Source organism: Leuresthes tenuis, unplaced genomic scaffold (assembly GCF_036924035.1).
Source record: "Leuresthes tenuis unplaced genomic scaffold, fLeuTen1.0.hap1 SCAF_3, whole genome shotgun sequence".
Taxonomy (NCBI): Eukaryota; Metazoa; Chordata; class Actinopteri; order Atheriniformes; family Atherinopsidae; genus Leuresthes; species Leuresthes tenuis.
The window spans coordinates 6,944,136-6,959,738 of record NW_027325357.1 but is presented as its reverse complement, the minus strand read 5'-3'; the positions used below and the strand labels follow the sequence as shown (position 1 = coordinate 6,959,738).

The 15,603-nt window shown below is 39.5% G+C and overlaps 1 protein-coding gene and 1 pseudogene across 1 annotated transcript; both read right to left on the bottom strand.

Annotated features, from left to right (window-relative positions):
- On the bottom strand, window positions 1–827 carry LOC140304080 (transcription factor HES-5-like; annotated as a pseudogene).
- Window positions 828–2,755: 1,928 nt separating this feature from the next.
- Window positions 2,756–15,167, bottom strand: LOC140303014 (uncharacterized). The gene is made up of 6 exons (XM_072381583.1): window positions 14,724–15,167; window positions 12,468–12,691; window positions 11,476–11,578; window positions 10,661–10,756; window positions 9,641–10,152; window positions 2,756–8,045 (listed from the first exon to the last, which is right to left on the bottom strand). The coding sequence occupies exons 1-6, from the start codon at window positions 14,763–14,765 to the stop codon at window positions 6,635–6,637; spliced, it is 2,388 nt and encodes a 795-aa protein (XP_072237684.1). The 5' UTR covers window positions 14,766–15,167; the 3' UTR covers window positions 2,756–6,634.
- Between the last annotated feature and the right edge of the window lie 436 nt (window positions 15,168–15,603).

Sequence of the window (15,603 nt, the reverse complement as noted above, 5' to 3'; positions counted from 1 at the left end):
TCCTCAGGAAATATCATGTTGTGAACAAAAATCACAAAATAAAGTCTTCTGTAAAAACAGAAAAATTAGTCCAAAGGAAACTTTTAAAAATTCAGTCATGTTATCTTTGACCAATATGGTCTTCTCAGTTTTTCTGGTAGTAACTTCAGACTGTGGGTGTCTACCACGGCCTCCAGAGGACGCTGTTGTCTGGACTCTTCTCTTTGGTGATGCTGGTCTGGACTGTGGAGCTCAGAGGAGAGAAGTCAGCATCTCTCCTGTTTGTATCAGAAGAAGACTGCAGCTTGTTGAAGTGGTTCAGCAGTCTTCTCTGGGACTGTGTCTCCACCTCTGCCTTTGACAGGAAGCGCACCACCTGTTGGACACAGCTGGAGTAGCCCTGATCAACAGCTGCTGAGTCCACAGCTTGATGCTGCTGCTGCTGCTGCTGCAGTCGTCTGAGGAAGCAAACTGTCATCTCCAGGATGTCTGCTTTCTCCAGCTTGGATTCGGACTGCTGTTTGAGGAACTCTGGACCCAGGAGAGACTTGAGCTGCTCAATGCTGCTGTTGATTCGCTCTCTGCGTAACTTCTCCACCAGCGGCTTTCTGAGCTGCAGAAACAACAACACAGTTATTAATAAACATATTCAGCAGGGTAGTGTTGGTGTCAATAAAATACAATCTGTCATCATTGATGACTGACTCTTCATGAATCTTATATTTACCTTGTGGTTCAGAGTCAGATGCTGCTGAGAGTCGGTCATTGCTGCAGTGATTGTAGGTGCCATGGTTGGATCTCTGTGCTGTAGAGGTCTCTGTAGAGAATCTGATCTCTGCTGGCTTCATCCCTCCTACTTATAGTCCCACATCTCCATATGAATGTGTGGGTCTTGGTCTCATTGAAGTTTCCCACAGTCTTAACCAATCAGAGTGCAGAGCAAGAGAGAATAGAAGTCTGTCCTGCCACATGTTCAGTGGTCATACTAGTAAGGGACAATAGTTAGATCTCAGGGGAACAGCTGGAGGACTGGAGGGAGATAAAGAGACACTCATTGAGATCTGTGTGAAACTGGAGGAGTGACGACTCTGTAGAGAGAGGTGATTTGCTGTTAGACGCTGAGATCAATTAATTTTACTGAGCAGAAGGTCAACATTCCAGCACACATATGCAACCACACGCTCTCTATGAATTTGCGTTCGAGTTGTGAATGTTTTTTTGCAATGGTTTGAAATCAAATAAAACTTTTACCCACAAATTTGTTGGTGCAAGTTTATATGTTCTCTGTAAAAAGTGTTTATTTCATTCATCAAATTTCTTTATTGCATTTGTATTTAGATCATTCACTTCTATCAATGATGCAAATCACAGGATAACGATATTAAGTATCTATGTTATTTCTATATTCATATCTAAATTCAGACTATAAACACCCCTGCTAGGCTGTAGATGGTATGTTGTATGACTTTTATTTTGTTCTTCTGAGCAGAATGTTTCTCTTAGTCTTCCACACTAAGTCTTGGAATGATGTGGTCAGTGCACCACAAAAGAACTTTGAAAGGAGTTCTTGTGACAGATGCTGGCTGTGTGCTCTGACAGAGGCTGATGTCACCAACCATCTGGAGGGAAACTACCTGATTGGCTGCTTCAGGGGTTTGATAACATTTTGAATTAAAGTCCAACAACCAAATTTGCAACAGTCACATTCAAACTGTACATAACCATTAGACATGAAAATATATGTCAAAGATATAATTTTAAAAAAATCATCAACTTAAAATCAACTCATTCAATATTTGAGACAGCTGGTTGTGAATAGTATCAAATCCTACTGGACAGTTCTCTGCTTCTGTAGTACTCAAATATGTTAATTTCAGTTGTCCTCAGCTTTCACACTTTGTCTTTGATATAATTTGCTTTCATTTCAATTTTCCCTTAACTTTTAAAGAATTTTAACAAATAGGTAAAGAAAGGTTAATAAATCAAAGTAATTTTCTGCTGAAAACAAAAACAATAAGTTCACGAAAAACCTACTGAGATCAGCAGAAAGTCTTAATATTTAAATCTTGTTTAACTTCCATTGATCTTGTTCTCCAACATTTTGAAAAGTCACAATTATTAATTCAATAACTTAATAGCTGTCTGTATTATATCATAAGGTTTCCACATAATCAGAACTCTAGATTTTTTTCAGTGCTAACTTTACCCACAAGCAGGGTTTCATTTTGATCCCACCATATTGCTCCTTACCCTACGTCTCTTCGGGACAGAAGTCAGCATCTTTTGTCCTGTTTCCTCTAGTTTCCCACACTCCGTCCTTTCCCTGAGAACCTGACAGAGAACCAGGGCACTGGAGCTTGTTGTTAAAAAATAGATGAGTGAGAAAAAATACAGGACGTTGTAGAAGTGCACAAACATAAATGTAGACTGTCATTAATACTGTGGCCAAGCACTGGTAACAGTTATTTAAGGTTCATCCTGGTTTGTGGGAAAGATGAATAAAAAGGAGGAATGAAACCATTCACCAATCTGGGCAGACAAATGCCCATAAAAGAAGGTCATGTGATGTGTTAGTAAATGAACAACCCTTGAATTGTGTATTTTAATGAATCATGTACATTTAACTGATTTATGTCCAGCCAATAACTGAATCCTCACTCGTCTCTTCTGATCAATTCTGAATGAGGTGACAATGAATTGCTCATGTCTGACTATTAGTGATGTGTTGTGAATTTAAAAAAACAACAACAATGTCATAGCTAATTAAAATCTCTTTATTACAATCACATGTACATCATTATATTTCAAAAAGCTTGCTTTAGTGAAAAGTACCTTTGCACAGACATATGGAGTGGGTGTTGCAGGCTGGACGGAGGATTGTCAGATGGAGTGGAACAAGTGTTGAGTTCCCCAGTAGCATCTACGCTCCAGTGTGCTTTTAATTTCACATCACATGAGGACAGCAGCGCTATTTTCAGCCCTCTTTGTCCTTGTATAACGTAAGCAAAGAGGGTGAAGAGGGGTGGGTGGGTAGGAAAATTTCTCTCTTCGTCATCCATTATTCAGACTGTTTGAGTCACAGCTGAGAGAAATGGAAAACATGGAAATAAATAGGGTGCACGTTTGATTCTAGAGTGTTTTCAAGTGTATTACACAAACTATTTGACAGTTTTGTTAATCCTCTTGTTCTCTGTCTTGAGGTCAGATAAAATTTCATAAGAATGGATATCAGTTATATGTCAGTACATCCCATAATAAGATGTTTCGCTCAAAGGTTGGAAGCACTGGGAAGCTGCACAGTCAAAAAAGAAAATAAAAATGACATTTTCCAGTGACTCAAAGGCTTTTGCACTACCTAACTAGTCACCAGGTTCCATATCTGAATCATATCTTTATTTTTTTCTTTTTCTTTCAGTATTCCCTGACTTTTTATGCTTAAACAGTCAATAACGAGAAAAAATATTGATTGCAGCCTTACTTTAATTCTGTTACGGATAATGCTAGCTTGTCAGAGGTTTTCTGTGTTAATTACTTGAAACACATATGAACTATGTAATTAAACACATGTGACTAATGAGTACAATTTAGTTAAATATTTTGAGTTTTAAAACCACAATTTGACACAGGCTTCTGCGACAAACAATGGGTAACAGATTCAATTCATATTGTATTTATGTAATGTCGATTTCTAACAAATTTGCAAGGAGTAAAATTCATTAGAACCAGATTTATAATGTGGCATAACTGGGAGTCTGGATTCCCTGAGCAGTTATCCCACATGGCAAGATCAAATTCTCTCTTCTTCAGGACAAAAAACAGGTTTAAAACCGAATAAATTGACTCCCTGTGCTTTTAGGATCACGTAAATGTTCTTTTTCATTTTTGCTTTACCAAAACTATACAACCATCTAATGTTAGAAGGAAGGAAGGAACAATACTGAAAAAAAACATTATGCATATTCTACTTTTATATTACAACAAAACTGAATCTGACACCAGTGCTACCAGTTGCCAGTTCCTGTTACCTTTTTCACATTTAAATCCTTATTTGCCTCCAGGCTTTATGCAAAGTTAGCTTAAACAGGTCCAACATGTACAGCATATTTGCCCCAGACACCACCACACATAAGACTGGTATCCGTTTAAAACCACCTGCAAGACACAGAACAAGAACATTTGTCTGAAATGTTGTGGTGTTAGTTTAAAGCATTATCGTGTCAGTGATCCTACTCATAATTCATGGATGCCACATTTAACATTCAGAACAAACTGAACCACTATCCATGAATGCTGACAGTAATGTGAGTTTTAAATGTTCTGATACTACAATATTCATCTCTGTGCTGTATATACAGCCTCCACAACACAGTTAGAAACCTACAGAGTCACATAAAAAACCACTGGAGGCGTCTGATTGCATCATCATGTCCTTAACTCCATCCTTTGTCGAACCGTGTGACAAAACCAATATGCACATGTCATAAAGACACAAAACAACAGTAAATTCAATTTTAAAATTCCATTTAAAGAGAGAGATAAATATTCACATTTTGTTTTCAATCGTTGAGAAAAGTAAATAAAAGTCTCACTGGCTTTTAAATTAATTAAGTAACTATGAAAGATTTAAGGATCATAAAAACTGTTCACACGGGTTTTTAAACCATCACAAGAAAAATATTTAAATATGTCCAACACAATCACAAGAAACTAATTTTTTCCTCCATAAGTGACTATGATAGTTCATAAAGAAAACATCAACACACACTGTTTTATCTACAGTTGTTCCACTGGCCTCGGTCCCTGGTTCAGAAAGGTAGGGAAACTTTATATAAAAATTGATGTGCAAAAACTTGTCTTCTTAGGTCCCCCTCATGGAAAACAACGTAAATATCTACATAACCTTTGCTGCTGCCATTGTAGATTCCAAGATTACTGTGCACTTAAGGTGTCTTGTCACTTTGTGCATCCGTTTGATTTAAAACAAGTTACTGCATTCGCTGAAAACCTGACACCATCATTGTCTTATTAAAAACTAACTTGAGGTATTATTGCACATGTTCCTGAACTGCAGACCTGAAATCTGTAGATTTCAGAGCTCCTCACACTGTACCAGCTTTAAGTGGAATGTCACTGACACTGTCACAAATTCTGACCATCCTGGCCAAACAGACGCTGCAGCAGTCTGCACACCATATCACAAAGTTTTCTGGAGTTGTATCCTCTTTTCTTGAAAACTGTCTCGTCACAGTTGACGTGTCACTGTAGATTTCAGTAAACATGCATAAACTTATTTATGCTTAGATTGAACATCATTCCAACAGCAAATACACCAGCAGGAACAGAGAGCCATAAGCCATGAGCCATGAGGGTCCAAATATCTTATGCTGCATTCACATCCCCTTTGAACACTGAAAAAGAGGAAATCCTCTAATTATGTTCTGCAACATCCATGCATTAAGATGCCTCTAAACAGCATCATAGTTTTGACAACAGCAGTTGGTTATCTCCAGTTAAGGTGCTGCTATCTATTTACTTTCATCAAAGTTAGCAACCCACAGCTGCAGATAGCGAGAATAGCAAAAATAGTGATGATTGTAATTAGCTACTTATATGGTAGCCTTTTTAATTATTCAAATAATTTCAGATTCTAATTTTCTATAACTGAAAGCAGTGATGACTTTGCATCTATTGTAGCACTTTTTTTTACTGGCAATACTTTTGAACTTTTCAACAAATGTTACTGTCATTTGCACATATCATAATTGTGGCATGAACAATGACACATGAATGCAGCATATAATCTTGCCCAAACACTGCAGAGTTGGATTTTGCAGATCACAGTTGTGGATAAAATCCTCTGAAAACCCTACATGGCAAATTGTTCCCCATCACTGATGAACACAGTTTTATTAGTGCTGCACAAACTCTCACTGATTGATATTTTATGTGTAAACAGTTACTATAAAAAGGATTTGGTATCAAATCTCAGTTGTCATCACCTGCATTGCTACAGTTGATATTTTCCATTGATGTAAAAGGAGTTGTTTTTTTCTATTAGTGCACAGACAGGTACGCATATATCACGCAGCAACAGTATTGCTCATGGTTTGCTTGAGATTTTGACTGCAAACCTAAATTTGAAAGATTTTGTGAAATAAATGTGGTGTAAAATGAAGCATGAAATACATGGTGCAAACCTGCATGCTCGTCTGATCTTGTTGGGCTGTTTGTCATTATAAGCATCATGCACTGACTCACACGTTTTGTCCAGAGTGCTGTACAGTGGTCACACACCCATACATAAAGCTATCAGTTGAGGTGATGTACAGCAGTGACAATGAGGTTCTTTCTTTCTCACATATTTGTTAAAGGAACAATCAAACATTTGTGTAAATCCTCTTTATTCCTTCTTCCAAAGAGACATAAGAACATGGATATCAGTTAAATTTTTGTGCTTCAGATACAGAGATAAAGTATACCTTCATCATAAGGTTACCAATGGCTTTCTCTGTACTTGATGCATATATTAGTTGATATCCATTTCCCTATCTAACTCTGAGAAAGACAGAAGAAGCAGGGACACAACATGTTGTATTGTTAGTTTCAACTCACACACACACACACAAAGTTACAGTTATATACGGTGTCCATGCAGTTAGACAGTGGTGACTGTCAACAGGGAGCTTCGACACAGCATGTCCTCCTGGTTGTCCAGCCTGGTCCCATGAGTCAGCAGCTCCTCTACTGTTGTCCAGTCATCTAACATCTTTCTGTTCCTCAGACGACTCAGCTTCCTTTGACTGAGCTCCAGAACCGTGTTACATCGTCCTTCTGCAAAAGCTCCAACTCCTCTGCTTTCCAGTATGCCTCCATCTCCAATAGAAGTTCCTCCCCTGCTGTTTCCATCTCGCATAGTCCCTCCTCTGGCCTGCAGCTGCTGCTGCCTTTGTTCCCGGGCTAACAGGAAGTGTTCCCTCCTCTCTGTTCGACTCCAGTACCGACCCAACAGCATGTCAGTGTTGGTCTCCTCGTCGGTGCTCATCCCACTGCGTTCATCAGCCAGCTGAGATGCTCGGTCTCTGAGCAGCTGGCTCCTCGTGATCCGTGTGGTTGGGTTGGGTTTAGAGCTTGGATTAAGTTTTGGATGCAGACAACAACTGGGATTAGGGCTTGAACCAGCATTCATTTGCCCTTTCTTTGCATCCCATCCAACAGCAAATCCAGTCCCTGTGTGGCCCTCCAGGGTGCTGTAGAGGCCTCTGCCTCCCCCTCCTCCATGTGAGTGACGGCTGGCTGGTTTTGGCCAGGTGTCATTCACGTCTCCAGCCTGAAGAGGATGGTCCAGACTCAGGAGATGTTGCTGCTCTCTGGCTCGGCTCCTCTCCAGCTCCACATATCTTTCTCTTTCCTTCTCCTCCTGAATGTTTGTCTCTCTCTCCATTTCTTTCTCCTTTTGCATTTGTCTTTTCTGTTCCAGCTCCCTTTCTATGTCTCTGTCCCTTTCTATCATCATTGGCTCAGGCATCATGCCTCTTTCTTGTGAGTGCCACCAGTCATGGTGACTGATTTGGCCATTAGAGTTGTTCTCATAGCATCGCTCGTGGCTTTTGGCACCCCTGATGTGAGCAGCTGAATGTTGTTGAGGTGAGAGGGCCATACCAGCTGGATGGGAAGCCATCATACCTGCCTCTAGCTCACCTTCTTCTGACAGGCCAGGCGGCAGGATGTTATGTGGCGCGACTCCTCCACAGTGGTGCAGGGTTGCTGCGCAGTAAGAGGGTGATGCTGGGTGGCTAGCCCGGCGGCGGTACTCCTGTGGAGGAGGGCGATGGTGCAGTGTTCGGCTTCTCCTCAGCATCCCTACTGAGCTTGATCCCTGGTGATGGTGCTGCATGGGTACATGGGGTCTCCGATGGCTGGAGGGGGTGCTGCAGGTAGAGAGGACTGGGCCAGTCATTCGTGAGACTGCAGCATGGTGGTGGGAGGGGTTGAAGAGGGCTCCACTGCTGGAGCTGTGGCGGTTCAGACAGGGCCTATCAGCTTTATGGAACTGAACTGATGAAACCCTGAAAATATACATATCTTAATAAACAATCAAACAGCACAAAAATATTTTAAACAACACTCAAACATTCTTAATCATTTAATAATCAGTTTGGTTCAGTTTAGATTGATAGCTCACCTTTTGCATAAAGCATATAAACGCTTTACTGATAAGTTATAAATTCTTGAACAATGCAGCATCATCATAAAATGCATGACATACCAGAAACCGCAACAGAAGCTGTTTTGTGGTTGAGAACTACAGCAGCAAAGTATTAAAAACCAATCAATTGCATTTTCATTAATTTAACATTATACTTTATCAATTTCTAAGAAAAGTAAAGGTTTTTGAAAACAGACATGCCTAATTCAAATGTACAATTATGCCACCAGTGCAGTTTTCACCTTCAAAAATGTGGCATTGGGGTTAATGTGGTTGGGACTGTTTTAAGAAGTTGAATGCATCTGAGGATGGCATCTAGGCAGAAATGATTTAATACTCATAATCAACCATGAAGTGTCCAGATGCATCCATGTTTCAAGTCAACAGTCAAAATGTTTCCCATCATGCTCATTGTCTCCAAAGGGAAAACAATTAACCTGCTGATGCAAAGTTACAACATTGTCCTTTTGTCCCAACTTAACAGAAAATTCATAAATTATCAGCTATAAGTTTCAATTAGGATGCACTATGATTAGGTGGCACCATCTCTGGAAAAAGGTATGAGATAATATTTTTTACCACATGGGTAGACGGCAAGTTTAAGTCAGATAAACCAGAGAAATTAGTCATCAAATGGTTTTAACACCCATGTTTAAAATCATTTTAACTGGTTCAAACTGGCTTAAACTGGACACGTATCCATCTAAACTCTTTTAATATTTTTTGTTTGTTTTTTGTTCTTTTTTCACAACGAGTTTTAAATGATTTTGATCAGATTTTGATTTCATGCAACTGTAATTTAAGGGGAAAAAACTTGTTTAAGCCAGGGTAAACCAATGACATATTGATGTTGATTTGTAGATCTTAGACTAATCTTAGAATAATTTAGCTTGCCTACAATAATGGTGTCAGCTGTTGCCCACTGGCTGGAGTTACAGATCATTTAAAGCATGTACAATTACACTCATGAACAGTTTATTCCTTAATACCGTTCACACTCCTAATGTTTTTATTGTCCCAATGCATCAACCGGGAGAAGCCTTCATAAATTTGCTATATTGCAAATAAAATGACAACAAAGCAGTTCTATTCTAATCGGTTTAACCTGGGGACCTGGGGAAAATATGCTGTGCCTTACATTTTATTATGAGCCTTTAAAATAGCAAGGGAGTTACTATGAAAAAGATTCTTGATCAAAAGCACAAGCAGAAAACAAGCACAAAAGATTAAATTGTCTCATTTTTAGCACTAGAGCATTGTTACTAAACAATTGGATATATCTATCTATTTCTGCCTGATTGGTATCCTAAAATCTCACTTTTCTGGGTGATGGCTTTCATGTTGTTTGAGAGGAACAAAGTAGCAGTGAATTTAAGACTGATGTAGCTATAATACAGTAAACCCATCTGGCAGGCCTTATGAAACAAGACCCATGAAATCTGCACTTCTAATTACCTGAAAAGTCCACGTGGTGTGATATCCATGACAGGCCCAGCACCCTCCTCCATCCCATGCTGCAGGTGCTGATACTGAGGTTGTACTGTCAGTGCCTCTGGTATGGCCTCGAGCAGCTCACGGTGGCTCTTGGGACAGCTGTCACGCCTCTCACGCCTCTCACATGGTTCGCCCTGATGTTGCAACCTTGCATTGTAGAGACGCATTCGCTTCTCCAGCAGCCTCTGGAAGTGTCTGAACTCCCCAGTGCTCACACTATAGAAGCCTGAGTCGCTGAGCTCTGAGGAAATGAAGGACTCTGAAGAAGGAGAGCCACCTCCGAAGCCCCCACACCCTCCTGGGGCAAGAGTTCCATGTGGATGACAGTCCTCCAGGCCTCCCTCTTCAGTCTCTAGTCCTGAGAGGTCACCTTGGTGGAGGGAGCCATCAGTCCAGCCCAGACCACTGTCCAGCTCATGGTGAAGGGGCATGAAACCAAGTGGCTTCTCGAGTATGAAGTCCTCGTCATCAGTCTACAAGAACAGACACTCTCAGTCCCAAGTAATTTGTACAAAAACTCTCATCAAGAGCCACAAATAACTGCATGTTTTATATTTTATCTGTGTGTGGTAGCTCAGTACAAACCGAATATTAACTGGCAATGAAAAAAAAAGATATTTGGAAGGTTCATGGTTGAAAATTTGTCTCGTTCTTAATGTATTCACGTTGTTTATTTAAGAAAAGTAATGCATTTGAAAATTGAGGCTAAATTGGTTTTTGATCAGTATCAAGTGGAATTTTGAATGTTTTTAACAAATACTTTGAAAAAACATAAACCTATTCTGGTTGCTGTTATCACTCAAACAGAAGGAAATATCAAAAAAGCTCAAAATGCTATTTATGACAGCAGGATGTTCGATATGAGATCAAGTCAAACACCTCTGTGTCAGTACTTGTTTGTAGAATCATTTCATTGTTGGCTTGGTTTGGCAGACCCTGTCACTAGACAATAGATACTGTAGAAAACCCCAGTTTAGATACCTGGCTCTGGCAGCTGGTAGGCTCCTCTAAGTCAGCATTGCAACATCTCATTAGGCAGTTCTGTGCCTTTGGTCTACGGCCAGTCAGTCCTAAATCCTGAGAGATTCAAGAAGTGAATTAAGGAGATAAGTTTCACTTTTTCTTTACATATTAAAACATTCTTGGTCAAGTCAGGGTCTGCAGTACCTACACATTGTCCTATATTAAGTTGCTTGTGAGTTATACAAGTACATGAAGATTTTAACAGAATTTGTGCATTTTGACAAAATTTGACTAAAGAGAAAAGGTTTTAATACATATGGAGACCAGAGAAGACAGATAAGGATGAAATGATTGAGATGGTCAATGGATGAAAATTTCAGAATATTCAGTTGATACTTGGTTTATGTGGTGTCTTCACTATTTCCGTATGTTTTGCAGTGATTAACGAGAACAGCTGCAGTAGGTTTTATGTACAGACCCAGCAGCCCCTGGAGCCTTTCTGAATTCATGCAGCTTTACACATTGCAAAAGTTAATCTTAGCAGTCTTTTTTTTTTTTTTTTTTTTTACATAAACACTTTAACAGACATTCTGCTTGATAAGTGATGACACATTTAAAAGCTTTTTCATGACCTCTCTGACTACCATCGATGGCTGATGTTTGTGACTATTGATCCATAGAACAGACCAATCAACCACATGAAAAGAGCTACTGAGCAGCTCCACAATGGCAGCAGCAGCACTCTGTTTCAGATCGTTCTTAGTAGATAGTTTCTGCTGAAGTATAACATTTATTTCCAGGTTAATCTGTGTTTGTGTGTGTTTGAGTGTCACCTTATGCCCAATGTCCACAGTGTCCTGTGGGGAGCTAGACAGGTAACTATAACGTCCTCCCTCACGGTGATCTTGTGGCAGAGGCAGGTGAGCATAAAAATGTCTAAGGACCAAAAGAACAAATTCAGATATCTTCAAGATGTTTTTACAGTCTAGATATTGAGTAAGACCAATATATTCCAAAAAAGTGTAGACTTTATTATTTCTGCAGTGGATTTCTCTACAGGAAAGACATTTTTCACAAAGTGCAGTCAAATTGCAGTCCTTTCAGTCATAACTATGGATTTGCAAAGTTTTGCACTTTTGAGGATACAAAAAGTCAAACCCTGGGAGAGTTTGAGTGTTTCGCAGATGCAAAATTTACATTTGGGTCTGTTACATTATGTAATATGCTAATATGAGTTCCCTCATGACTAAACACAGTTAATTTACTGAATCAAGCTAAAACTCATGGCTGAGAACACAAGCTACATTTAAACTGGTTTGAATATCAAGTATTTAGCTATTCAATCTGTAACAGAGCAGAAAAACACAATTTTTTATAAAAAACTAAAGAAGTGCATGCTTCCTGTTATCTTCTTGAGACAAAGAAAGTAAAATTACACTTTCTTTTAAAACACAATTGCGGTGTAGTCTTTTATTTTCTTTTGTGCATTTCATAAATAGTGCATTTTGAAAAATCTTGATGTGAAATATCCAGACAATTTGAAATGTGTCATTGCATCATATGTGGACTTTTTAGCAGTTTATTTCTACTTCCTGCATAGGTATTAAATGAAGAAACACAGCTATATAACCATCTTCAGTAAAGTGGTTATTTTTCTGTTCTGTACCTTCCATTAAGACTTTACGGTGTATGTATTGGTAGTGATTCAATATGATACAGTCAATGTTAAAAATGTCAAATCAAGTTATAAACATCAGCTAACAACTTTCTGTATAAATTACCCTTCACATTTCACTGGGTATGATCATATCTTCCATCTGCATACCTGTCTTGATAGGAGGGGCTAGATGAATTAAGACCCGCCCCCATCAGTGGAAGGGGTAGGTTGAGGTGATGCAGGTTGAGGGGAAGGGGTTCCCATGATCCTCTATCTGTCTCACTGCTCCGCCCCCTCTGGCCCTTGATCTGCAAGGTGATTGGACGCTGACTGGCTGCCAGGATCCGCAGAGCATCCCGTTGGCTCAGGTGGGCTAGACTCCGTCCACTCATCTAAGACAAGAGAACAGACCAAGAAGGGAGATGATGTTGGGAAACACCTGGTCATTGTTACGCCCAACTGATGGAGAGCAAGATATTTATTTTGGTCTTTTGATATATGTAAGTCAAATATTCACTCCTTAAGTGTTATATATTTCACAGTTTTCTCTATCTAACTTGTGTCTCTTGTTTGGAATCTTGTACTTTGTAAACCCATCAACTAATGACTTTTGCCTCATTAGAGGCATTACAGTATTTTTCGGCTGCAGACAACAAAAGTGATTTGTTTAACACAGAATTGATTTTCAGGCCAAGATGCTCTGTTTGATGTGACAGACTTTGTTTAAATGGAGATATGGTTTGAAAAGCTTATAAAAAAAAAACTAAATCTTCATTAGACTATTACCATTGGCTTCAAACTTTAGGTCAACAAGTTCTGTTTTTTTGCTTTTCAAAGAAATTTAAATGTCATGCAACTAAAGCCTCAAACATGATTAGTCAAATGATAGACAGGACAAACTGAAACCACAAAGCTTTCTGTACTAGAATAGATGTCACTTGCATACAGATTCTTCAACTTAATGTGCATCATTTTTGTCTTTGGAGTTTGGGACGCTTTAGACTGAATATTGCAGCAAATGTATTTTATAAACACAAAAACTGTTGTGTTTTACTGTTTTTCTGAGCAGTAAATGTGTTCTGAGAAGATTTATCTCAAACAGACATTTCTGTCAGTTTATCACTGTTATGTTATTCAATCCATTAAGATCAGAGGTACCTTCTAAACATAGAAACTGCTGTATCCAAATAAGGCATAGGTTCTCATTGGGTTAAAATCTTGTAACTTAGCACAGTTGCTTGCACCCAGCTCAACACATGACTTGTGACGAGTTTGTGCCTGAAAGGGGAATCAATACCAACAATCCGTGGACGCATCGTAAATGAACACATTTGACAATAAAACTTCCAAGTATTTAGCCATCTGTTTGTTGGGTGGTAGTCTGAGATGGATTTGTGTGTGCTAGTGTTAGCTCTCAGGCTACTTGCTGTACGCACTGTCATGAGGTAAAAATCTGCTTCAAGGGCTATTGAGTACTGTCTTAAAAAAGGCAGACCCTGCACAAGAGATGGGTCACTCCACACCCTAACACAGGTCTGTATGAACACAGGTACATATTCATGGAGGAAAAAGAGCTGTTGTGCCATTTCTGTGTTATTTAGACAAAAGTATGTCACAGATGTTTAATCAGGACCCCAGAAAATTGTGTCTTGATGCTACACACTGGCATCATGGGAATCACTGGAGGGATTCTCCACTCCAGCCATGCAATGTGCGTCAATCTACACCACTATCAAATTTATGTACGGACACTGGCATTTTTAACCAATCTATAAAATGGTGTAAAAACACTGCAGCTGTCTCAGTCACTGTTACACAGATGAGATTCCTGTCTAATGGTAGATTTACTGACACATAGGCAGTTAAATTGTGATGATCAAATATAACGAATATGAACATGATACCATGGTTGCAGTAAAGGGTTAATACTTACCACCAACATAAATCTCATCCTACTTCATGCACACACACGCACTTGCAGCTCAGCAGCCATCGAATTAGATGCATGAACAGTATTGTTAACTCCAGCACATCACAACCATGAGTCACCCCTGCTACATTCAACTACACACACACATGCACACACGCCATGAGCAAAGAAGCACAAAATGGCACCTGTGTGTGGAGACAGAGGATGGCAGCAGAGCAAGTGTGAGCCTCCAAGAGATCAAGATGACAAAAATGAACCAATTCGACACATTTACAAAAACAATTTAAATAAACAGTGAAAAGGTTCATAGGCAAACAAATTATATTTATCATCTACAAATTAATAGAATCCAGCAGAAATCATGATGCCATTTTGCATCCACATACACACAGAAACATGAAGACCAACAACTCCATTTGATCTACTTTAAATGAGAGGTCATAAAACACACACAGCTTCATTTATACCAGTCAAGTAGGTCTTTGCTAGCTCACCGTTTGGTCACCCATCCATGGTCCAGAAAGCCAGCAGCCCATCGTCACGGCAACAGAAGACAGCTGGCCTGAGTCTAGTGAAAATCAGCAATGTTACTGCTTCCTTCAGCAAATCGTCTTTTTTTTCTCCTCCGTCTCCTCCTCACACTCTCTCTTCCACCCCTCCGTGTGTCTTTTCACTATCACTCTCTTCTCGGCATCTGTTCTCTTAACACATTCCTCCAAGCTATATCTCGTCTTTATATCCCTCTTTTTTCTTCTTCATCTATTTCTTCGATGTTTATCCTCCCTTTTCTTCCTTGACATCTCCAGATTTAATCATCTTGCTCAAACATACAAACACACACACACGACATGCATGCATGCAGCGCTGCAATTATAGAAATATGCGCAGGCTGACACGGTGGGTTCAGAGATGGAGAGGGAAACACGCAGTCACACACCAAGAATGGTGTTTGATTGGTGGGCTTTAAAGAGTCATCAGCCAATCATACGCAGTGTTCTCCCTCTGGATGTTTTCCTCTGTGACTGAAGCTCCTCAGCAAAATCTAATGCAGGACGCAGCCTCTACTGCAGGAATACACACAGTAACAGAGGAAACACACCACCCAACCATCCATCTTCTAGCTGTTCATCCAGGATCCCCCTAGCAGAGGTGTGTTGGGAGATGTAGTCTATTCAGGTTGTTTACAAGAGATTTTGTGTTTCGGATTTAATTAAAAATCTAGCAAGGTCTGCCTAAATCTGAAAAACGCTTATTTCATTGATAGATTTATTTATGAATAAAGATTTGGCTATTTAATTTTTCATATCGGATATGGAAAGGAAGGGATTTGGGATGAGTTGGATCAAGACTAAACTGACCTCAGGATCCTTGATC